Here is a 20,514-nt window from a genome sequence, read left to right on the forward strand (position 1 = left end):
TACAGTATGAGTGTTTATCTACTGGAGTTTAGGTACAGTACAGTATGAGTGTTTATCTACTGTAGTTTAGGTACAGTATGAGTGTTTATCTATTGTAGTTTAGGTACAGTATGAGTGTTTATCTACTGGAGTTTAGGTACAGTACAGTGAGTGTTTATCTACTGTAGTTTAGGTACAGTACAGTATGAGTGTTTATCTACTGTAGTTTAGGTACAGTACAGTATGAGTGTTTATCTACTGGAGTTTAGGTACAGTACAGTATGAGCGTTTATCTACTGTAGTTTAGGTACAGTACAGTATGAGTGTTTATCTACTGTAGTTTAGGTACAGTACAGTATGAGTGTTTATCTACTGTAGTTTAGGTACAGTACAGTATGAGTGTTTATCTACTGTAGTTTAGGTACAGTACAGTATGAGTGTTTATCTACTGTAGTTTAGGTACAGTACAGTATGAGTGTTTATCTACTGTAGTTTAGGTACAGTACAGTATGAGTGTTTATCTACTGTAGTTTAGGTACAGTACAGTATGAGTGTTTATCTACTGGAGTTTAGATACAGTACAGTATGAGTGTTTATCTACTGGAGTTTAGGTACAGTACAGTATGAGTGTTTATCTACTGTAGTTTAGGTACAGTATGAGTGTTTATCTACTGGAGTTTAGGTACAGTATGAGTGTTTATCTACTGGAGTTTAGGTACAGTACAGTATGAGTGTTTATCTACTGTAGTTTAGGTACAGTACAGTATAAGTGTTTATCTACTGGAGTTTAGATACAGTACAGTATGAGTGTTTATCTACTGGAGTTTAGGTACAGTACAGTATGAGTGTTTATCTACTGTAGTTTAGGTACAGTATGAGTGTTTATCTATTGTAGTTTAGGTACAGTATGAGTGTTTATCTACTGGAGTTTAGGTACAGTACAGTGAGTGTTTATCTACTGTAGTTTAGGTACAGTACAGTATGAGTGTTTATCTACTGTAGTTTAGGTACAGTACAGTATGAGTGTTTATCTACTGGAGTTTAGGTACAGTACAGTATGAGCGTTTATCTACTGGAGTTTAGGTACAGTACAGTATGAGTGTTTATCTACTGGAGTTTAGGTACAGTACAGTATGAGTGTTTATCTACTGTAGTTTAGGTACAGTACAGTATAAGTGTTTATCTACTGGAGTTTAGATACAGTACAGTATGAGTGTTTATCTACTGGAGTTTAGGTACAGCACAGTATGAGTGTTTATCTACTGAAGTTTAGGTACAGTACAGTATGAGCGTTTATCTACCATAGTTTAGGTACAGTACAGTATGAGTGTTTATCTACTGTAGTTTAGGTACAGTATAGTGTTTATCTACTGTAGTTTAGGTACAGTATGAGTGTTTATCTACTGGAGTTTAGGTACAGTACAGTATGAGTGTTTATCTACTGGAGTTTAGGTACAGTACAGTATGAGTGTTTATCTACTGTAGTTTAGGTACAGTACAGTATAAGTGTTTATCTACTGGAGTTTAGATACAGTACAGTATGAGTGTTTATCTACTGGAGTTTAGGTACAGTACAGTATGAGTGTTTATCTACTGTAGTTTAGGTACAGTATGAGTGTTTATCTATTGTAGTTTAGGTACAGTATGAGTGTTTATCTACTGGAGTTTAGGTACAGTACAGTGAGTGTTTATCTACTGTAGTTTAGGTACAGTACAGTATGAGTGTTTATCTACTGTAGTTTAGGTACAGTACAGTATGAGTGTTTATCTACTGGAGTTTAGGTACAGTACAGTATGAGCGTTTATCTACTGTAGTTTAGGTACAGTACAGTATGAGTGTTTATCTACTGTAGTTTAGGTACAGTACAGTATGAGTGTTTATCTACTGTAGTTTAGGTACAGTACAGTATGAGTGTTTATCTACTGTAGTTTAGGTACAGTACAGTATGAGTGTTTATCTACTGTAGTTTAGGTACAGTACAGTATGAGTGTTTATCTACTGGAGTTTAGATACAGTACAGTATGAGTGTTTATCTACTGGAGTTTAGGTACAGTACAGTATGAGTGTTTATCTACTGTAGTTTAGGTACAGTATGAGTGTTTATCTACTGGAGTTTAGGTACAGTACAGTATGAGTGTTTATCTACTGGAGTTTAGGTACAGTACAGTATGAGTGTTTATCTACTGTAGTTTAGGTACAGTACAGTATAAGTGTTTATCTACTGGAGTTTAGATACAGTACAGTATGAGTGTTTATCTACTGGAGTTTAGGTACAGTACAGTATGAGTGTTTATCTACTGTAGTTTAGGTACAGTATGAGTGTTTATCTATTGTAGTTTAGGTACAGTATGAGTGTTTATCTATTGGAGTTTAGGTACAGTACAGTGAGTGTTTATCTACTGTAGTTTAGGTACAGTACAGTATGAGTGTTTATCTACTGTAGTTTAGGTACAGTACAGTATGAGTGTTTATCTACTGGAGTTTAGGTACAGTACAGTATGAGCGTTTATCTACTGTAGTTTAGGTACAGTACAGTAAGAGTGTTTATCTACTGTAGTTTAGGTACAGTACAGTATGAGTGTTTATCTACTGTAGTTTAGGTACAGTACAGTATGAGTGTTTATCTACTGTAGTTTAGGTACAGTACAGTATGAGTGTTTATCTACTGTAGTTTAGGTACAGTACAGTATGAGTGTTTATCTACTGTAGTTTAGGTACAGTACAGTATGAGTGTTTATCTACTGGAGTTTAGATACAGTACAGTATGAGTGTTTATCTACTGTAGTTTAGGTACAGTATGAGTGTTTATCTATTGTAGTTTATGTACAGTACAGTATGAGTGTTTATCTACTGGAGTTTAGGTACAGTACAGTAGGATTGTTTATCTACTGTAGTTTAGGTACAGTACAGTATGAGTGTTTATCTACTGGAGTTTAGATACAGTATGAGTGTTTATCTACTGTAGTTTAGGTACAGTACAGTATAAGTGTTTATCTACTGGAGTTTAGATACAGTACAGTATGAGTGTTTATCTACTGGAGTTTAGGTACAGTACAGTATGAGTGTTTATCTACTGTAGTTTAGGTACAGTAGCAACCCATACCAATGCACAATGGGCCTAGTCCAAATGACACACTAGGACCCGTTACCCCGACATCAGAATATTGGGCACCACCAAACCCACCATACAATGACCTGCCAGTCATAATCAGACAACCAACGCATATGGGCAGGGACTATATATATGAGCACATGACCTGCCTAAACAAAGGAGCATATGCGGTGCCCCGCCCAAGTGACGAGTCCGGAGACAGGGCCGCTCGAAATGAGATCATGACCTGCTTGACGATGGATATAGACCGGGAATGGGAGCAGTCAGGTTCTGACAATGAATCCGGGAACAGGGAGACTCCAAACATAGAGGAGATATCACCAAGCCTGGCAAATCAACCCAAGAAAACAGCCAAGACTATGGCAGTTAAATGTATACTGAGAGTGACTCTAGTAGCACTCGCCATCGCACTAACCCTGGGATTTATAAGGGCAATTGATTACCCCAGGACTCGTACTGAATGGGAGTTTGAAGAACCAACGATTAAGGAATATAAAGGAATACCAGTGACCCACTATAGAATGATCACTCAGGTCCCATGCGAACCAAGAAACACATCAGAGAGATGGGAGGCCTGGTCAGACTATATATTCACCTCTTTTAGTGACACGGGTCAGACAAAGGAAGGAATCCCTGACTGTTCACTACCTGATCCGGACCCACAATGCTGGTTACTAAACCCAGAGGAGGGATGTAATCCATACATGACATGGAAAGACTTGGCCGCTCAGAGGGACGAGATTTGCCTCGGTGCGGTGGGAGCAGAGGTAACGGCAGTATACCCCTCCGACCCCAAGGGTGAAATCTCAACTAAAATGAAACTAGCCAAGGGAGGAGCAAGGATATACCCCTGCACCAGAGTCATAGCACATTCCAGGTATCAGGGTGACCTGGAGTGGGGGCCTTGGGAGGAATTATCTAACTGTTCTACTACCAGACTGAATGGAACCCGAGCAGTAGAAGTGAACCTGAGCAGGAAACCAAGTGATAACACAGGAGAATCAACCTTGGCCAAGGTGACCCTGTATACAAAATGGCCCCCGGCATGGGAACGAGAGGCTGAGACCTTATTTAGATTCTTGACCCCCAGACAGGACACTCAGACGGAGGCTCAGGTCCAGGAAAGGCCTGAACAGGATATACCTCTCACAGCTACTGACCAAGCAGGGGGATGCCCTTTTCAGACCACCACTACATGGTTTAAATGGACCGTGGCGGTAACAAACCCAGGACGGGTAAGAATCAAACCATACCCACCTACACTTCCGTGGGTGCGCAGCCTCCCCCTGGCGGGGGGGAGGACTTTATGGTACACAGACGTCCCGACCTTGACCCCGAGCCAGGTGGAGAAACTCGAGGGAAAGTGGGGAACGCAAATACTGGACTCTCTCCTCGATTGCTTATCTGATAACCTAGCCAAAACTGATGAGGTATGGAGGGGTCTCACCACCCTTGAAGTGGGAAAAAGAATTATTAACGAAGCGGGTGAATTAATCCCTATATGCCGAAAAGCACGGAATATGGGGGTCCCACGCCCATACGCGAATGGAACTCTGGGCCAGGAAGCCACCTGTCGTGTGAACTTCAGGAATTATTTGAGGAGGTATAGAGTGAGGCCAGAACCCACAAAGTACGACAAACACGAACGCAGGTGGGCAACTCGACCCCTCAATGAATGGAAGGCCTATGCAGGAATAGGCCTCACTAATGAGGAGGTAAAACTGGTGGCTACATGCTGGCAGAAGGAGCCAGAATCTGAGGAGACCAAGTTGACCCTGTTCATCCACCAACAGTTAGCTGCTCAGATTTTGGGGTTCCAACTAAATGTGGGTAGGCATGTAGACCTAAAATCCAGCACCCCATACCCCGGAGCATTGATAGTGGCCGTGGGGAGCAATAACAAAGCTCCCCCAAAAGAAAGCAAACCTAACCCGAACCTCAAATCCCGATGGATCGGAAAAAGAGGATATATTGGAATGGAAACACGATTGGAAAGAAAAGGACCCACAGATACCTTTCACTATGGTGAACATTAAGGAGAGACAATTAGGCGACATCGTACTACCCCCACCTCTTATTCTCACCAGGAAGACCTCTAGTGGCTACATAATGAGATGGGGTCTGAAACCAAGCTTCAAAGCAACGGGGGCCCAGCTCGGGGCTTACCCCAGAACTACTTATGGTAGAAGGGGGAAACAGTATTGTACGCAGAATGACCAGAGTCTGTGTACAGCAAAGGATGCTTATCCAGACCTACATGTGGAGGAGGCTACCTCCGCTATGGTGGATTTAGCCTCTACTCGGACCCTGACCAGGGGGAGATCCTGGAATGGGACTAATAGTACGTGGATCCATTGGGGCACTCTTCCTCTGGCAAAAGCCCAGGAGATAGGATGCGACCCTCGAAGAATAGTAGAAAGGTACTACATTGTACGTAACCCTCCCCCACAGGAACATGCATGGAATAATATGCATTGGTACGATTCCCCAGTCTCACGGGACACCGATGACCTAATGAGGTGGAGGGCAGTTTCGGGGAGGTCTGGAACACTGTATTATGACCCCAAATTCCCCCGATCCGTAAGCATCCCCTTGATAGTGGCTAACTGCTATCGCTCTTCCCCCACTGCACGACTAGTGGCGAAGCAGAATGAGGCCACATGGCAGGCAAAGACTTTGAAGTGTGGAAACCTAGCAACACTGTTCGAACATGCTATAGATAAAGGATTCCCTTACTATTGGCCACCGGAGGCATATCTGTTAAACAGATGGAATTTCATCAATAACCAGTATTGTAATAACAAAGGGAGTGGTAACCAACACCTGTTTAACACCTGCACGGGATGTAACAAAGCCCTGTTTGACTTTGTATCCCCATGGAAACCCATATCTGCTTATCTGGAAACAGGAGGACAGCTGAACCAAGAGTTTGGATGGACAGGAAGGGGGTTTCACCTAGAGGGTGTCTTTCCCCTTTCACATGCTAACAACATGACAAACGGATCCTGTTCACAGGATCGAACTCCACATGTGGACGAATGGAGCAAAGGGAAGGCCCTCACTCAATTTGCGGTGGTACTAGGTTCCATTATCGGCCGAGGAGCTGAAGACATTGGGACTGCGCTCAAGGACAGTGTGGGTGATTTATGGAATTTTGCCACCTCTGTGGTACAGACGGCTAGAACTGCCATTCTGGGAGTTATGTGTTGGGCTCTGTTACATCCCAATGTATATATTCCCCAGTGTGTGTCTCCATGTGTGTGTGTTCTCCATTTTTGTTTCCTCCCTCCAGCCATTGTTCCCTCCACCATTGGTCCCTGCCAGGCCTGCCCTCACATTATAGCAACACAGCACCGATTGGTGGATGGTTTTCCAGACTCCAACACTCAATCAACACCACCCAATCATGGATCACCCCACACCTGTTAAAACATGGCTTCTCACTTCAGTCTTTCTCTCTCTCTGGCATGAGGCTAGGCCTAGTGTGATTTTGTAACCTGTAACTTTGACAATATTGCATTTCGTTTATTGGCCTTTGGTGCTTAGTGGAAATTGCCTTGTGTGTGTATGGCCACAGAGAGAGCATTGTTAGTTATAGTTTGTTTGTTGTTTTTGTATATATTCTGCCTTTGTTTTCTGTATCATTAATGTGTTTTTCTCTCTTTCACAGGAAGCACAGATGGGGTGAGCTGCCATTTCCTTTGGATATTGTTTTCTCCTGTTTTGGTTAGGTAAGAGTAGTTTAGGTAATGTAATCTCTTTTACCATAGATTAGATTTGGGTTTATTTGGAGTATAGTGGTGTTTGTTTGTTGTTTTGGCCTGGGCTCACCCCTGAGCTACATGTGCTTCCTTTGCATCTATCAATAAATATCATTGTTTTTTACAAACGTGGTCCATCTTTTCTGTCAACCAACTGTTATGTTACAGCCCTTTACCCTTAGACTCACAGGGGTCGTAACAGGCTCTCCCCTGCATTTTGATAATAGGGGTGATCGTTGCTATAAATCTATTACGTCATATGGGTCTCTTCCCCCAGATGGGGGGAGCAATAAATAATGTAAGACAGCGAATATGGCCTCCAACTGAGAAGGTGCCCCTTCTTAAATGATCCCCTTACAAGATAAGAAAATATTTGTGTATAAAGAACTGTGTTCTCTTCTTATCAGAACACAGAGACACACACAGAGCACAGCAAGCAACCCAGAAAACTGAAGAAATGGCCGTTACGGGATTTGCCATCTTGGAAGATGAAATAATGTTACATGAGGGTCAGATGGATTCCGTGATGGGTATTTTGGAAAACGAGACCCACGTCCCTAGAGAAGCGACACTCATGTCAACTATGTCATCACCGACCCTGGCTTCACCGGTGATGCCTGACCTAGGATCGCCAGCGACATCGATCGCATCATCGGATATGACACCTGCTCAGACCTTGGGAGCGACCTGGGTGAGACGAATGCCCCTTCATCGGGGGCGGTGGGATGGAGTAGACGGCATTGATCAGCGATCTCAACTGTATGCGGAAGACGGGAGGAAGATGACCAATGAAGAACTTAAGTCACCCGCCACTTGGTCCGAAATAGTGGGGATTAGCCAAGGAAAAAGGCCTTATTCTGACCCTTTTACCAGAATGCCATTTGATGATTTTTTTCTCTTAAGCACGGGGTCAGAAATGCCAGCAAGTATTTCTCACATCTTGGAGGGTGAGAACTGGCAGGGGATCGTCCCCGCCTGGGTGAAGATTTACAAGGCGACATGAGAGGGAGACCCCCACTATGGCAAAACGTGGGCTACCGTAGAAACTTGGGGGAAAAGTTGTGAATACTTCAAGATTGATTTAATCTTTTACCCTAAAGTAAGCGTGGCCCATATCGAGACCTGGACCGAAACCCGTCGGGTTCAGAGGGATTTGCAGACTTATCCAGTCCAGCCGTCCATCGAGCGAGGGGCTGTGGTGGTTCAAGAGGCCAGGGGAGGTGTAAAGGGTCACAGCCAGCAGGACCCACGATTGATGACCTCTCGCCCACCAGTGACTTTACATTTGCCAGTGACCTCACGTTTACCAGAGACATGTTCTTCCCCCCCCCCCACGACGAGATATTGGTCTGAGTACGAAAAGCCCCCCACAAGGCCAAGAAAGAAGGGGGCCGGTTACCAAGGCAGCAAGCCTTACCAATAAAATAAATTTTAATAAAAATGTAATCAAAGCATAGCCCTGGTTTCTAACTCTGGTTGGAAGACAGTGATTATAAACGATATTCCTGTTCTACCATTTTTGTATGTAATAAATGTGTGCTTCCCCCTCTCTCCTATAATGATTAAGTATAAGTTCTTCCATCTCAATACTGCAGGGCCCCCAAGCTGGAATGTGCAGTAAAGGAGTGACCGGCTGGAATGTGAGGCCATGGAGAGAGAGGGGCCACTATAGCCGTATAAACTACTTTTCACATGTAATAATTATGGAAACACATATGCTGTTGGTATAAAGGTATATATATATAATGCTATATTAATTATATGTTTCATAATTCTCTGCTTAAAAAGAATGATATGCTTGGCGATGATACCTACACCTTTGATACATACAGTAAACAGATTTTTTACTTGATTTGATATGTAACGCAAGTAGGGGAAAAGAGGGATGATACTTATTGTACACGTACAATACAATGATTGGAGCTATGTACTGATGATGGCGTGACGCGACGGACCTCCTTATAAAAAGGCTAGCTCACTGGGGATAGACAGACTTTGGATTTTGACATGTTTTACTGCTGTAAGAGATTCTTTGGTAATTTTTGCATTCTTATGTAATCCTTGTATTTTTAATTAAACCTTTTCTGGAAAATACTTTGTTACTTCTTCTAAACATCCTGGTAAGCTTTAAAATATGTTGCACTTTTAAGAACCCATTTTGCATGATAAAGGAAAGTCTGCAGGAACGCTGCCCCGTCGACACATTATTTATGATGTAAAGATTTTAGCTGTAATGATTACAGATGTCTTTCTTCTCACTACAGAGACGTAAAAAAGAAGTAGATAATCTAGTCTTATTCAAATGATATAGAATAATGACTCTAGATAGTAAGCGTTGCATTGAGGCTTCGTCGAGTAACTCTCCCCAGTTGCAGTGTGACGGATTAGGGAAGTGGAAATCCTCTGATTAACGACAGGGTCATACTTGTCAGATAAAAACTTCCTGTGATAAAACAAAATAGAGATTTCGCAACTTCTATCACTTGACCTAGTCAATGACGGAGGGGGTCGAGACGTGCATTCGCTATTTTTGCCGGTCAGTTGTAATTTGATAACAACAACAACAATTTGGAGACCCACTGGATTCTGAATGTCAAACACATCGCAGGACGCTGCTTGATGTCAAGATGAGCAGACCAATGAGTTATGGGGTTATCAATCTGACCTGAGATCTAGCGTGGCATATAACATACAGTATGAGTGTTTATCTACTGTAGTTTGGGTACAGTACAGTATGAGTGTTTATCTACTGGAGTTTAGGTACAGTACAGTATGAGTGTGTATCTACTGTAGTTTAGGTACAGTACAGTATGAGTGTTTATCTACTGGAGTTTAGATACAGTATGAGTGTTTATCTACTGGAGTTTAGGTACAGTACAGTATGAGTGTTTATCTACTGTAGTTTAGGTACAGTATGAGTGTGTATCTACTGGAGTTTAGGTACAGTACAGTATGAGTGTTTATCTACTGTAGTTTAGGTACAGTACAGTATGAGTGTTTATCTACTGGAGTTTAGATACAGTATGAGTGTTTATCTACTGGAGTTTAGGTACAGTACAGTATGAGTGTTTATCTACTGTAGTTTAGGTACAGCATGAGTGTTTATCTACTGTAGTTTAGGTACAGTACAGTATGAGTGTGTATCTACTGGAGTTTAGGTACAGTACAGTATGAGTGTTTATCTACTGTAGTTTAGGTACAGTACAGTATGAGTGTTTATCTACTGTAGTTTAGGTACAGTATGAGTGTTTATCTACTGTAGTTTAGGTACAGTACAGTATGAGTGTGTATCTACTGGAGTTTAGGTACAGTACAGTATGAGTGTTTATCTACTGGAGTTTAGGTACAGTACAGTATGAGTGTTTATCTACTGTAGTTTAGGTACAGTACAGTATGAGTGTTTATCTACTGTAGTTTAGGTACAGTACAGTATGAGTGTTTATCTACTGGAGTTTAGGTACAGTACAGTATGAGTGTTTATCTACTGTAGTTTAGGTACAGTACAGTATAAGTGTTTATCTACTGGAGTTTAGGTACAGTACAGTATGAGTGTTTATCTACTGTAGTTTAGGTACAGTATGAGTGTTTATCTACTGGAGTTTAGGTACAGTACAGTATGAGTGTTTATCTACTGTAGTTTAGGTACAGTACAGTATGAGTGTTTATCTACTGGAGTTTAGGTACAGTACAGTATGAGTGTTTATCTACTGGAGTTTAGGTACAATACAGTATGAGTGTTTATCTACTGTAGTTTAGGTACAGTATGAGTGTTTATCTACTGTAGTTTAGGTACAGTATGAGTGTTTATCTACTGGAGTTTAGGTACAGTACAGTATGAGTGTATCTACTGTAGTTTAGGTACAGTACAGTATGAGTGTTTATCTACTGGAGTTTAGATACAGTATGAGTGTTTATCTACTGGAGTTTAGTTACAGTACAGTATGAGTGTTTATCTACTTTAGTTTAGGTACAGTATGAGTGTGTATCTACTGGAGTTTAGGTACAGTACAGTATGAGTGTTTATCTACTGTAGTTTAGGTACAGTACAGTGAGTGTTTATCTACTGGAGTTTAGATACAGTATGAGTGTTTATCTACTGGAGTTTAGGTACAGTACAGTATGAGTGTTTATCTACTGTAGTTTAGGTACAGTATGAGTGTTTATCTACTGGAGTTTAGGTACAGTACATTATGAGTGTTTATCTACTGTAGTTTAGGTACAGTATGAGTGTTTATCTACTGTAGTTTAGGTACAGTACAGTATAAGTGTTTATCTACTGGAGTTTAGATACAGTACAGTATGAGTGTTTATCTACTGGAGTTTAGGTACAGTACAGTATGAGTGTTTATCTACTGTAGTTTAGGTACAGTATGAGTGTTTATCTATTGTAGTTTAGGTACAGTACAGTATGAGTGTTTATCTACTGTAGTTTAGGTACAGTACAGTATGAGTGTTTATCTACTGGAGTTTAGGTACAGTACAGTATGAGTGTTTATCTACTTTAGTTTAGGTACAGTATGAGTGTGTATCTACTGGAGTTTAGGTACAGTACAGTATGAGTGTTTATCTACTGTAGTTTAGGTACAGTACAGTGAGTGTTTATCTACTGGAGTTTAGATACAGTATGAGTGTTTATCTACTGGAGTTTAGGTACAGTACAGTATGAGTGTTTATCTACTGTAGTTTAGGTACAGTATGAGTGTTTATCTACTGGAGTTTAGGTACTGTACATTATGAGTGTTTATCTACTGTAGTTTAGGTACAGTATGAGTGTTTATCTACTGGAGTTTAGGTACAGTACAGTATGAGTGTTTATCTACTGTAGTTTAGGTACAGTACAGTATAAGTATTTATCTACTGGAGTTTAGATACAGTACAGTATGAGTGTTTATCTACTGGAGTTTAGGTACAGTACAGTATGAGTGTTTATCTACTGTAGTTTAGGTACAGTATGAGTGTTTATCTATTGTAGTTTAGGTACAGTACAGTATGAGTGTTTATCTACTATAGTTTAGGTACAGTACAGTATGAGTGTTTATCTACTGGAGTTTAGGTACAGTACAGTAGGAGTGTTTATCTACTGTAGTTTAGGTACAGTACAGTATGAGTGTTTATCTACTGTAGTTTAGGTACAGTACAGTATGAGTGTTTATCTACTGGAGTTTAGGTACAGTACAGTATGAGTGTTTATCTACTGTAGTTTAGGTACAGTACAGTATGAGTGTTTATCTACTGGAGTTTAGGTACAGTACAGTATGACTGTTTATCTACTGGAGTTTAGATACAGTACAGTATGAGTGTTTATATACTGTAGTTTAGGTACAGTACAGTATGAGTGTGTATCTACTGTAGTTTAGGTACAGTATGAGTGTTTATCTACTGTAGTTTAGGTACAGTACAGTATGAGTGTTTATCTACTGTAGTTTAGGTACAGTACAGTATGAGTGTTTATCTACTGGAGTTTAGGTACAGTACAGTATGAGTGTTTATCTACTGGAGTTTAGGTACAGTACAGTATGAGTGTTTATCTACTGTAGTTTAGGTACAGTACATTATGAGTGTTTATCTACTGTAGTTTAGATACAGTACAGTATGAGTGTTTATCTACTGGAGTTTAGATACAGTACAGTATGAGTGTGTATCTACTGTAGTTTAGGTACAGTACAGTATGAGTGTGTATCTACTGTAGTTTAGGTACAGTATGAGTGTTTATCTACTGTAGTTTAGGTACAGTACAGTATGAGTGTTTATCTACTGTAGTTTAGGTACAGTACAGTATGAGTGTTTATCTACTGGAGTTTAGGTACAGTACAGTACAGTATGAGTGTTTATCTACTGGAGTTTAGGTACAGTACGGTATGAGTGTTTATCTACTGTAGTTTAGGTACAGTACAGTATGAGTGTTTATCTACTGGAGTTTAGGTACAGTACAGTATGAGTGTTTATCTACTGTAGTTTAGGTACAGTATGAGTGTTTACCTACTGGAGTTTAGGTACAGTATGAATGTTTATCTACTGTAGTTTAGGTACAGTACAGTATGAGTGTTTATCTACTGGAGTTTAGGTACAGTATGAGTGTTTATCTACTGTAGTTTAGGTACAGTACAGTATGAGTGTTTATCTACGCGAGTTTAGGTACAGTACAGTATGAGTGTTTATCTACTGTAGTTTAGGTACAGTACAGTATGAGTGTTTATCTACTGGAGTTTAGGTACAGTACAGTATGAGTGTTTATCTACTGTAGTTTAGGTACAGTACAGTATGAGTGTTCATCTACTGGAGTTTAGGTACAGTACAGTATGAGTGTTCATCTACTGGAGTTTAGGTACAGTAATCCACTTACCACTGTTTCCTCTAAACCCTTCAGGTCATCCTTAGCTTGCTCTCTCTTTTCATTCAGGAAGCTAGATTAGAGAAGGTGTAGTCAGTGGACAGTTGCTTTGGATTAACTACAATAACAAAACAAAACAAAGCACTTGAGATAGAAAGAGGACAAATTACGAATTATCCAAGAAGGAACCATCAAGTCCTACAACTACTACCCACATCGAGAACAGAAATAGCATGAGAAATCTCCCGTTTGACAGTTAACGTGATCAATAAACAAAGCTTGTAAATGCTCACGCAATTCACTCTGATTGTAAATTGCCATTGTAAGTATTCCGAAAACTTGGAAGCACGATGTATGTGAGCAACTTTAAAGGAAAACTCCAACATTTTGGGAAATTAGCTTATTTGCCATCTACCCTGGAGTTAGACAAGAAGATGCATACCTTTTTCTTCTCTGTGCATGCAGTAGGAGTAGGAAGACGTTGGTAACTAAGCTAATGGAGGAACCTACTTCCAGTGACTGACGCTAAGCTAGGCTAACGGTGCGCGTCTTCCTACTCCTACTGCATGCACAGAGAAGAAAAAAGGTATGTATCTTCTTGTCTAACTCCAGGGTAGATGCCAAATAAGCTAATTTCCCAAAATGTTGGAGTTTTCCTTTAAGAAACTTTCCGAATAAGCAGGGATGCAAGGTCCTGATTATGTCAGGAGGCAGACAGAAATACCAACACTCTTATTTCAGTGGAGCAGGTCAAACGTTGGTGAAGGCCTATGAAATACCTCCATGTACACTATGATCACTGCCTGCACATTAACTGTACAGATCTTCCGTGAGCGCTGGAATTTCTCTTTCTGCTCTATTCGGTTAACCTGAGAGCCGTGAGATGTCCAGGGTGTCAAACCTACACCAGTTTTTGGAGTCTCTTGTCTTTCTCCCGCTCCTCTGTCTTCAGCTTGCCGTAGTCGGACTGCAGACTCCTCAGCTCCAGCTGGAGACCCTGGTTCAAACTACAGGACAGACAACATCATCACTCCTCAGCAGTGATGCCAGTAACTAGTTACTAAGTAACTAGTTACTGTAATCTGATAACTTTTTTCAGTAAATAGTAATCTAACTTGTTACTTTTTACAAGCCAGTAATCTGATTACAGTTACTTTTCCAAGTGGCTGTGCGTTACTATTAATTACTATCTCATAATGCTGATGATAAGAGAGCCAGGGGCAGTGGCAGCTGGCCACTAGGGGCGCTCGGGCGCCGCCCCCCCTGGTTAACCCTGGTTAAAAGAGAGTAGAACAAGAATTTTTCTTTTGTTTTTTGTTTTATAGCCCTATAAATAATATAAACATGTTTAAAATGAATAATATTTACTCATTTTAAGTATGTTTGTGTTTCCAATGCACAATATAACGTTAATATATCAAATATCAAATAATCGTTTTCCTGAACAGGAAGTGACTCATAGAGTGTCTGATAGAGAATACGTTCCGTTACCGTAGCCGCATTCTCCTCGCCATATTTCTCTCGGGCTAGACGCAATAGCGCTCTGAGTGCGCGTGCACGCCGTGCACTGTTTCATCGCTGTATCCGTCGCAGCCAATCAGTGCGTAACGCGCTGTGCGTTGAAATATGATGTATTATGGTGGAAGTCGGGCGCTTTTCCAAGCGATCTATTATCATTTAAGCAAGCAGCGCCAGTATTTTCCGTAGCCGCATTTCTCGGAGACGCTCTCTGATTGGCCGACGCGGCGACGATAGTACTTTTCCGTAGCCGCATTTCTCGGTTTTGTTTAGAAGTGGACAGTTTGCAGGATGTTCGATGCTGTGTGTTCATGTGTTGTGATGCAGTCTCGAGTCTGGACAGTGGGCAGTGGATATACATCGACAACAGTCTGGGGGACAGTCAGTGGACATATACTGTATCAAGCCCTCCGGCTGTACCACGTTTCAATTAAACAAAGTGAGTTAATTCTCTCTCTCTCTCTCTCTCTCTCTCTTTCTCTCTCTCTCTTAGCCACTCAGCTAACGTTAGCCACTGTTAGCCACTCAGCTAATGCTAAACTAACTAACGTGATTCCGTGATTTTCTCTCTCTCTCTCTCTCTCTCTCTCTCTCTCTCTCTCTCTCTCTCTCTCTCTCTCTCTCTCTCTCTCTCTCTCTCTCTCTCTCTCTAACTAACTAACTAACTAACTTCCGTGATTCTCTCTCTCTCTCTCTCTCTCTCTCTCTCTCTAACTAACTTCCGTGATTCTCTCTCTCTCGCTCTCTCTAACTAACTTCCGTGATTCTCTCTCTCTCTCTCTCTCTCTCTCTCTCTCTCTCTCTCTCTCTCTCTCTCTCTCTCTCTCTGAATGAAAACTTTATTTAACAGATTGCAGAATGAGTACAATACAGTACGGCTCAATACACACAATTGTTAAGGGGATGCAGACCAGAGAAAGACGTTTGTCTTGTTTACATATACTACTACACATACTAGGTCTGATTGTGTAACGAATCGATTCCACGTCGCGCTGTGTGTGAGAGAGAGAAAGAGAGAGAAGGAGAGATAGAGGGGGATACTAATTAATTCCGCCCCCCCCGTGAAGAATTCACGAGCCGCCACTGGCCAGGGGTACAGTCAGCTAGACCGGAGATGGGACGTGCGCTAGCGTACGCACGCACACAGCCACACACACATGAGAATAACAAACTATAATACCATGTTTTATATTACACAACGGTTTTACAATTTTATTTTTATCATTGTTGTCATTCTTATGTTGTGGCAGCAGCAGGGGGGACGGCGACGACTTCGTAACCTAGTTACTTTCAAAGTAACTAAGTTACTTTGATAATCAAGTAATCAGTAAAGTAACTAGATTACTTTTTAAAGGAGTAATCAGTAATCAGATTATTTTTACAAGTAATCTGTGGCATCACTGCTCCACAGCATGTTTATAGACCCTAGTTCAAACTACAGGACAAACGACATCATCATCATCACTCCTCAGCATGTTTATAGACCCTGGTTCAAACTACAGGACAAACATCATCATCATCATCATCATCACTCCTCAGCATGTTTATAGACCCTGGTTCAAACTACAGGACAAGCAACATCATCATCATCACTCCTCAGCATGTTTATAGACCCTGGTTCAAACTACAGGACAAGCAACATCATCATCATCACTCATCAGCATGTTTATAGACCTGGTTCAAACTACAGGACAAGCAACATCATCATCATCACTCCTCAGCATGTTTATAGACCTGGTTCAAACTACAGGACAAGCAACATCATCATCATCACTCCTCAGCATGTTTATAGACCTGGTTCAAACTACAGGACAAGCAACATCATCATCATCACTCCTCAGCATGTTTATAGACCTGGTTCAAACTACAGGACAAGCAACATCATCATCATCACTCATCAGCATGTTTATAGACCTGGTTCAAACTACAGGACAAGCAACATCATCATCATCACTCCTCAGCATGTTTATAGACCTGGTTCAAACTACAGGACAAGCAACATCATCATCATCACTCCTCAGCATGTTTATAGACCTGGTTCAAACTACAGGACAAGCAACATCATCATCATCACTCCTCAGCATGTTTATAGACCCTGGTTCAAACTACAAGACAAACAACATCATCGCTCCTCAGCATGTTAGGTTTAATTTAATTTCATAAATGAAGACAGGTTTAATTTAATTTAAAGTAAAATTCTGTTTAAATTAGGGATGTCCGATATTATCGGCCGACCGATATTATCGGCCGATATCGGCAGTAAAATGTGATATCGGAAAATATCGGTATCGGTTTAAAAAAAATTAAAAACAATAACAATATTTGTTATATATATACAGTGAAATTATTAGTTACCTGAAATTATTCAGTTTTTTGGACGGGGAAACCCTGCATATATCGGTATCGGTTGATATCGGTATCGGAAATTAAGAGTTGGACAATATCGGAATATCGGTATCGGTAAAAAAGCCAATATCGAGCATCCCTAGTTTAAATTGAAGAGAAGTTGTGGATTAGATGTTTATAACAGGGTCGTTTACCCACATAAGTTATGGATACTTAGTTTACAACCTCAAGAATCTGGTTTCTTATATTATCAGTTCTCATCACATCACATCACATCTCGTCTTGTGACGTCACATCACGTCTCATCACATCTCATCACGCTACGTCACACATCGCATCATGTCTCATCATGTCTCATGTCTCATCACATCTCATCTCATCTATAATTTTTTAGATCAGACAGCGATGAAAATTCTTGCTGGAGTACTCATACAGTGTCACTATGACTATGCGTGTGGCTCCTGGTACAACAGTGCCCCCAAAAGTCGGAAAATAAAACTACAGACATCACAAAACAAGCTAATCAGGGTAATACTAAGGCTACCTGCCCGAACCCACCTTGACCCATCACACTTTGAGAACATGAGATGGCTAAAGGTGGAAGACAGAGTCAACCAGATAGGGATGTGCCTAGTTCACAGAATTGTGCACGGAGTAGTGCCAGTGTACTTCAACAACTACTTCAACCGAATCAGGGACACCCATGCATACCCAACTAGGCGCAGCTCAACCGACTTTGTGCCAGTCAGATTCAGGAGTTGTATGGGGAAGGAGTAATTTTTGTATTCAGCAGCTGTCTTTTGGAACAGTCTGCCCAGTGACCTGAAAATCGTAGACAATGCTGTTAGATTCAAGTCCAGCCTGAAGACATGGCTCAAAAGGGACTATACTTAACCTAGACACTCCGCAAAAGGCACCCTTGCATGTTTATGAGTCTGTTATGTATATAAATGTTAAATGGTATATGTGATGTGTTGTGGTGTCATGTCTGTATGATGCATGTCTAAGCATCACATTCCCCTACCCCCCTACAAGGACCACAATGGAAATAAGCTCTGAGCTTTTTTGTGTTCATCCTTGGCAGTATCTCCTGACTGTGCTTTCTGTCACATGTTATTTTTATATTGTCAAATAAAGTCAGTCATTCATTCATTCACATCACATCTTGTCTCATCTCCTCTCATATCATCTCATCTCATCATATTTTATCTCATCACATCTCATGTCATTACTCTATGCACTTACTCTTTGAGCTCATCCAGGAGTCTCTGCTTTTGGTCGATCTCATCTCTCAGGCGGGACAGGTGCTTCTGGTGGACCTCTCTGTGGTTCTCCATCTGCTCCTCCAAGGTCCTCTACAGGAACACACACAAGAAGATGGAATGAAGGAGAGAAAGAGAGATGAGGACAGGAAAATACAGAAAAGTTTGTGGTCCCTGCCTGCTTCAAGGTGTCCACTATAATCCCTGTACCAAAAAACACCTCCCCAGCAGGCTTAAATGACTACAGACCGGTGGCACTCACCTCTGTGGTCATGAAATTCTTTGAGAGGCTGGTCAAGGATTATATCTGTGCCTCCCTCCCTAGTACCATGGACCCATTGCAGTTTGCATACAGGACAAACAGGTCCACTGACGGCGTGGTCTCCCAGGTACTGCACAACACCCTTTCTCACCTTGAGAAACCAGTCAGAAGGGGGGCTATGTGCGATTGCTGTTCATTTACTATAGTTCAGCTTTCAATACCATAGTCCCCACCAGACTGGCTGAGAAGTTGATTTATCTGGGTCTGAACTCCACCCTGAGCGACTGGATCCAGGGCCCTCATTCATCAACCTGACTTACGCACAGATATGTGCTTAACCTGTGCGTACGATCATTTCTAAGCAAAGAGTGGGATTCATCAATTTCAACGTGAACTTGACTTCGTGCTTATGTGTACGCACAGCTCGGAGCACACTTAGCTGACGCCCAGTGGTAGAACATCGTTACTACGGCATAAGCGCTCCTCAGTTCTGCATTAGTTTCAAGGCGGAAATAAGCTTCCGTGCATTAGTGTTCAACTTCTGTATGACCCGTAATTCATTATAGTTCATTATAAAATAGCGACAGTAGTGTAATTATAACGGGCTCACACGCGAACAAGAGGTTGGCCTGCTTGTTTGGCACGGGGGGCAGACGCAAAACACCAACCTCCAAACGCGATTAAATATTGTTTCAAATAAAAAGCGAATTATTTTGTGTTTCATGTTTCCAAATAAGATTGGTCACGAAATGCTTTCTACTTCAATTTGTTGGTTAGAATAGATGACCTCCGTTGAAACTTCACTGAGACTAACAGTCTATTTGTGAGCTCCCGCTCAGATGTGATAATAATAACAATAATAATAATAGCTTCATTTTATATAGCGCCTTTCAAGAGACCCAAGGTCGCTTTACATAGATAGGGGGGGAGGGAATAACAAAGTAACAGACATAGTGGACAGACACACAATCAAGATCCTCTCCACCCTCGGGTCTTTGCCACCGGCACGGTCCATCGTGATATTGGAGATGGATCGAGCAATAGACTGTTACTGTAGCTGTCAAAGCTCCATCACAAATGCAGTTATGTGAATAGAAAGGGATTCCACTAAGTCAATGTTGCGATGCGCATTTGCCTGATACATGTTGTTGCTGCATGCCGGGAGGAAGGCGATGCTGAATGTTTTCAATTCATTAAATAAAACGGATACTTTTTGCAAGGGTTTACTGACTGTCATACAAATAATCAACCAACTACATACTGTAACTTTTCAGTGCACGTTCTTATTTACATTGTGACAACAGCCTTGTGAGTTCCCGCAGTGACCCGCACACAGACATGATGGAATTCAAGTTCAAGTTTGTATTGATCACATATAGGCAGGCTACACATGGCGTATCGCTACATCATTGGCAGTGAGATTCATTGTTCTTGTATATGCTCTCGTATTATTGTTTATATAGGCTACACAATACTGACATCAAAATAGATTGTATGACTCTAGAAATCATATGCAGCAGGTAGAAAATTTACGGAAAATCCGTCGCGATTTGGAATAAAATTGAGGAGAACTTTAATCCCTGGGTATTAATCAAACAAAACGGGAAAAGGCAGTCATATTCCAGCACGGTCTTTATTAGTGTTTGCGCTGCCCAGGCAGCAATGGTTAATAGATATCATATCCGACATCACCGTACGTGTGTACACGTCTGTCAGCCTGTCACATAACACGCTTCCCTCGGCTTAGTCCATTTTTCCACATTTCATGGGGGTATTCCATTACCGTATATGGTTAATCGGGGCGGTTCTGGTATGCAAATACTTAAAACAGTGCACGAGCTCAAACGTAGGATCAAAGTCATATTTATCAAGACAGGTGTGCGTAGAACCTGCGTACGCACGTGTGGTGAATCCCGTTTTTTTTGTGCATGCACTGATTCTA

General features: G+C 41.2%; 1 protein-coding gene across 1 annotated transcript in view; it reads right to left on the bottom strand.

The window, feature by feature from the left end:
• kif5c (kinesin family member 5C) overlaps positions 1-20,514 on the bottom strand; it is a gene marked incomplete at its 5' end in the record, with an annotated part of 152,638 nt that overhangs the window by 43,631 nt on the left and 88,493 nt on the right. Inside the window, 3 exons of the mRNA XM_084313865.1 lie at positions 13,197-13,257; positions 14,090-14,191; positions 18,294-18,403. Coding sequence (XP_084169991.1) covers positions 13,197-13,257; positions 14,090-14,191; positions 18,294-18,403 — 273 coding nt within the window. The remainder of the gene's footprint in view (positions 1-13,196; positions 13,258-14,089; positions 14,192-18,293; positions 18,404-20,514) is intronic.

This window comes from Notolepis coatsorum, assembly GCF_963971535.1.
Source record: "Notolepis coatsorum genome assembly, chromosome: 5".
Classification (NCBI taxonomy): Eukaryota; Metazoa; Chordata; class Actinopteri; order Aulopiformes; family Paralepididae; genus Notolepis; species Notolepis coatsorum.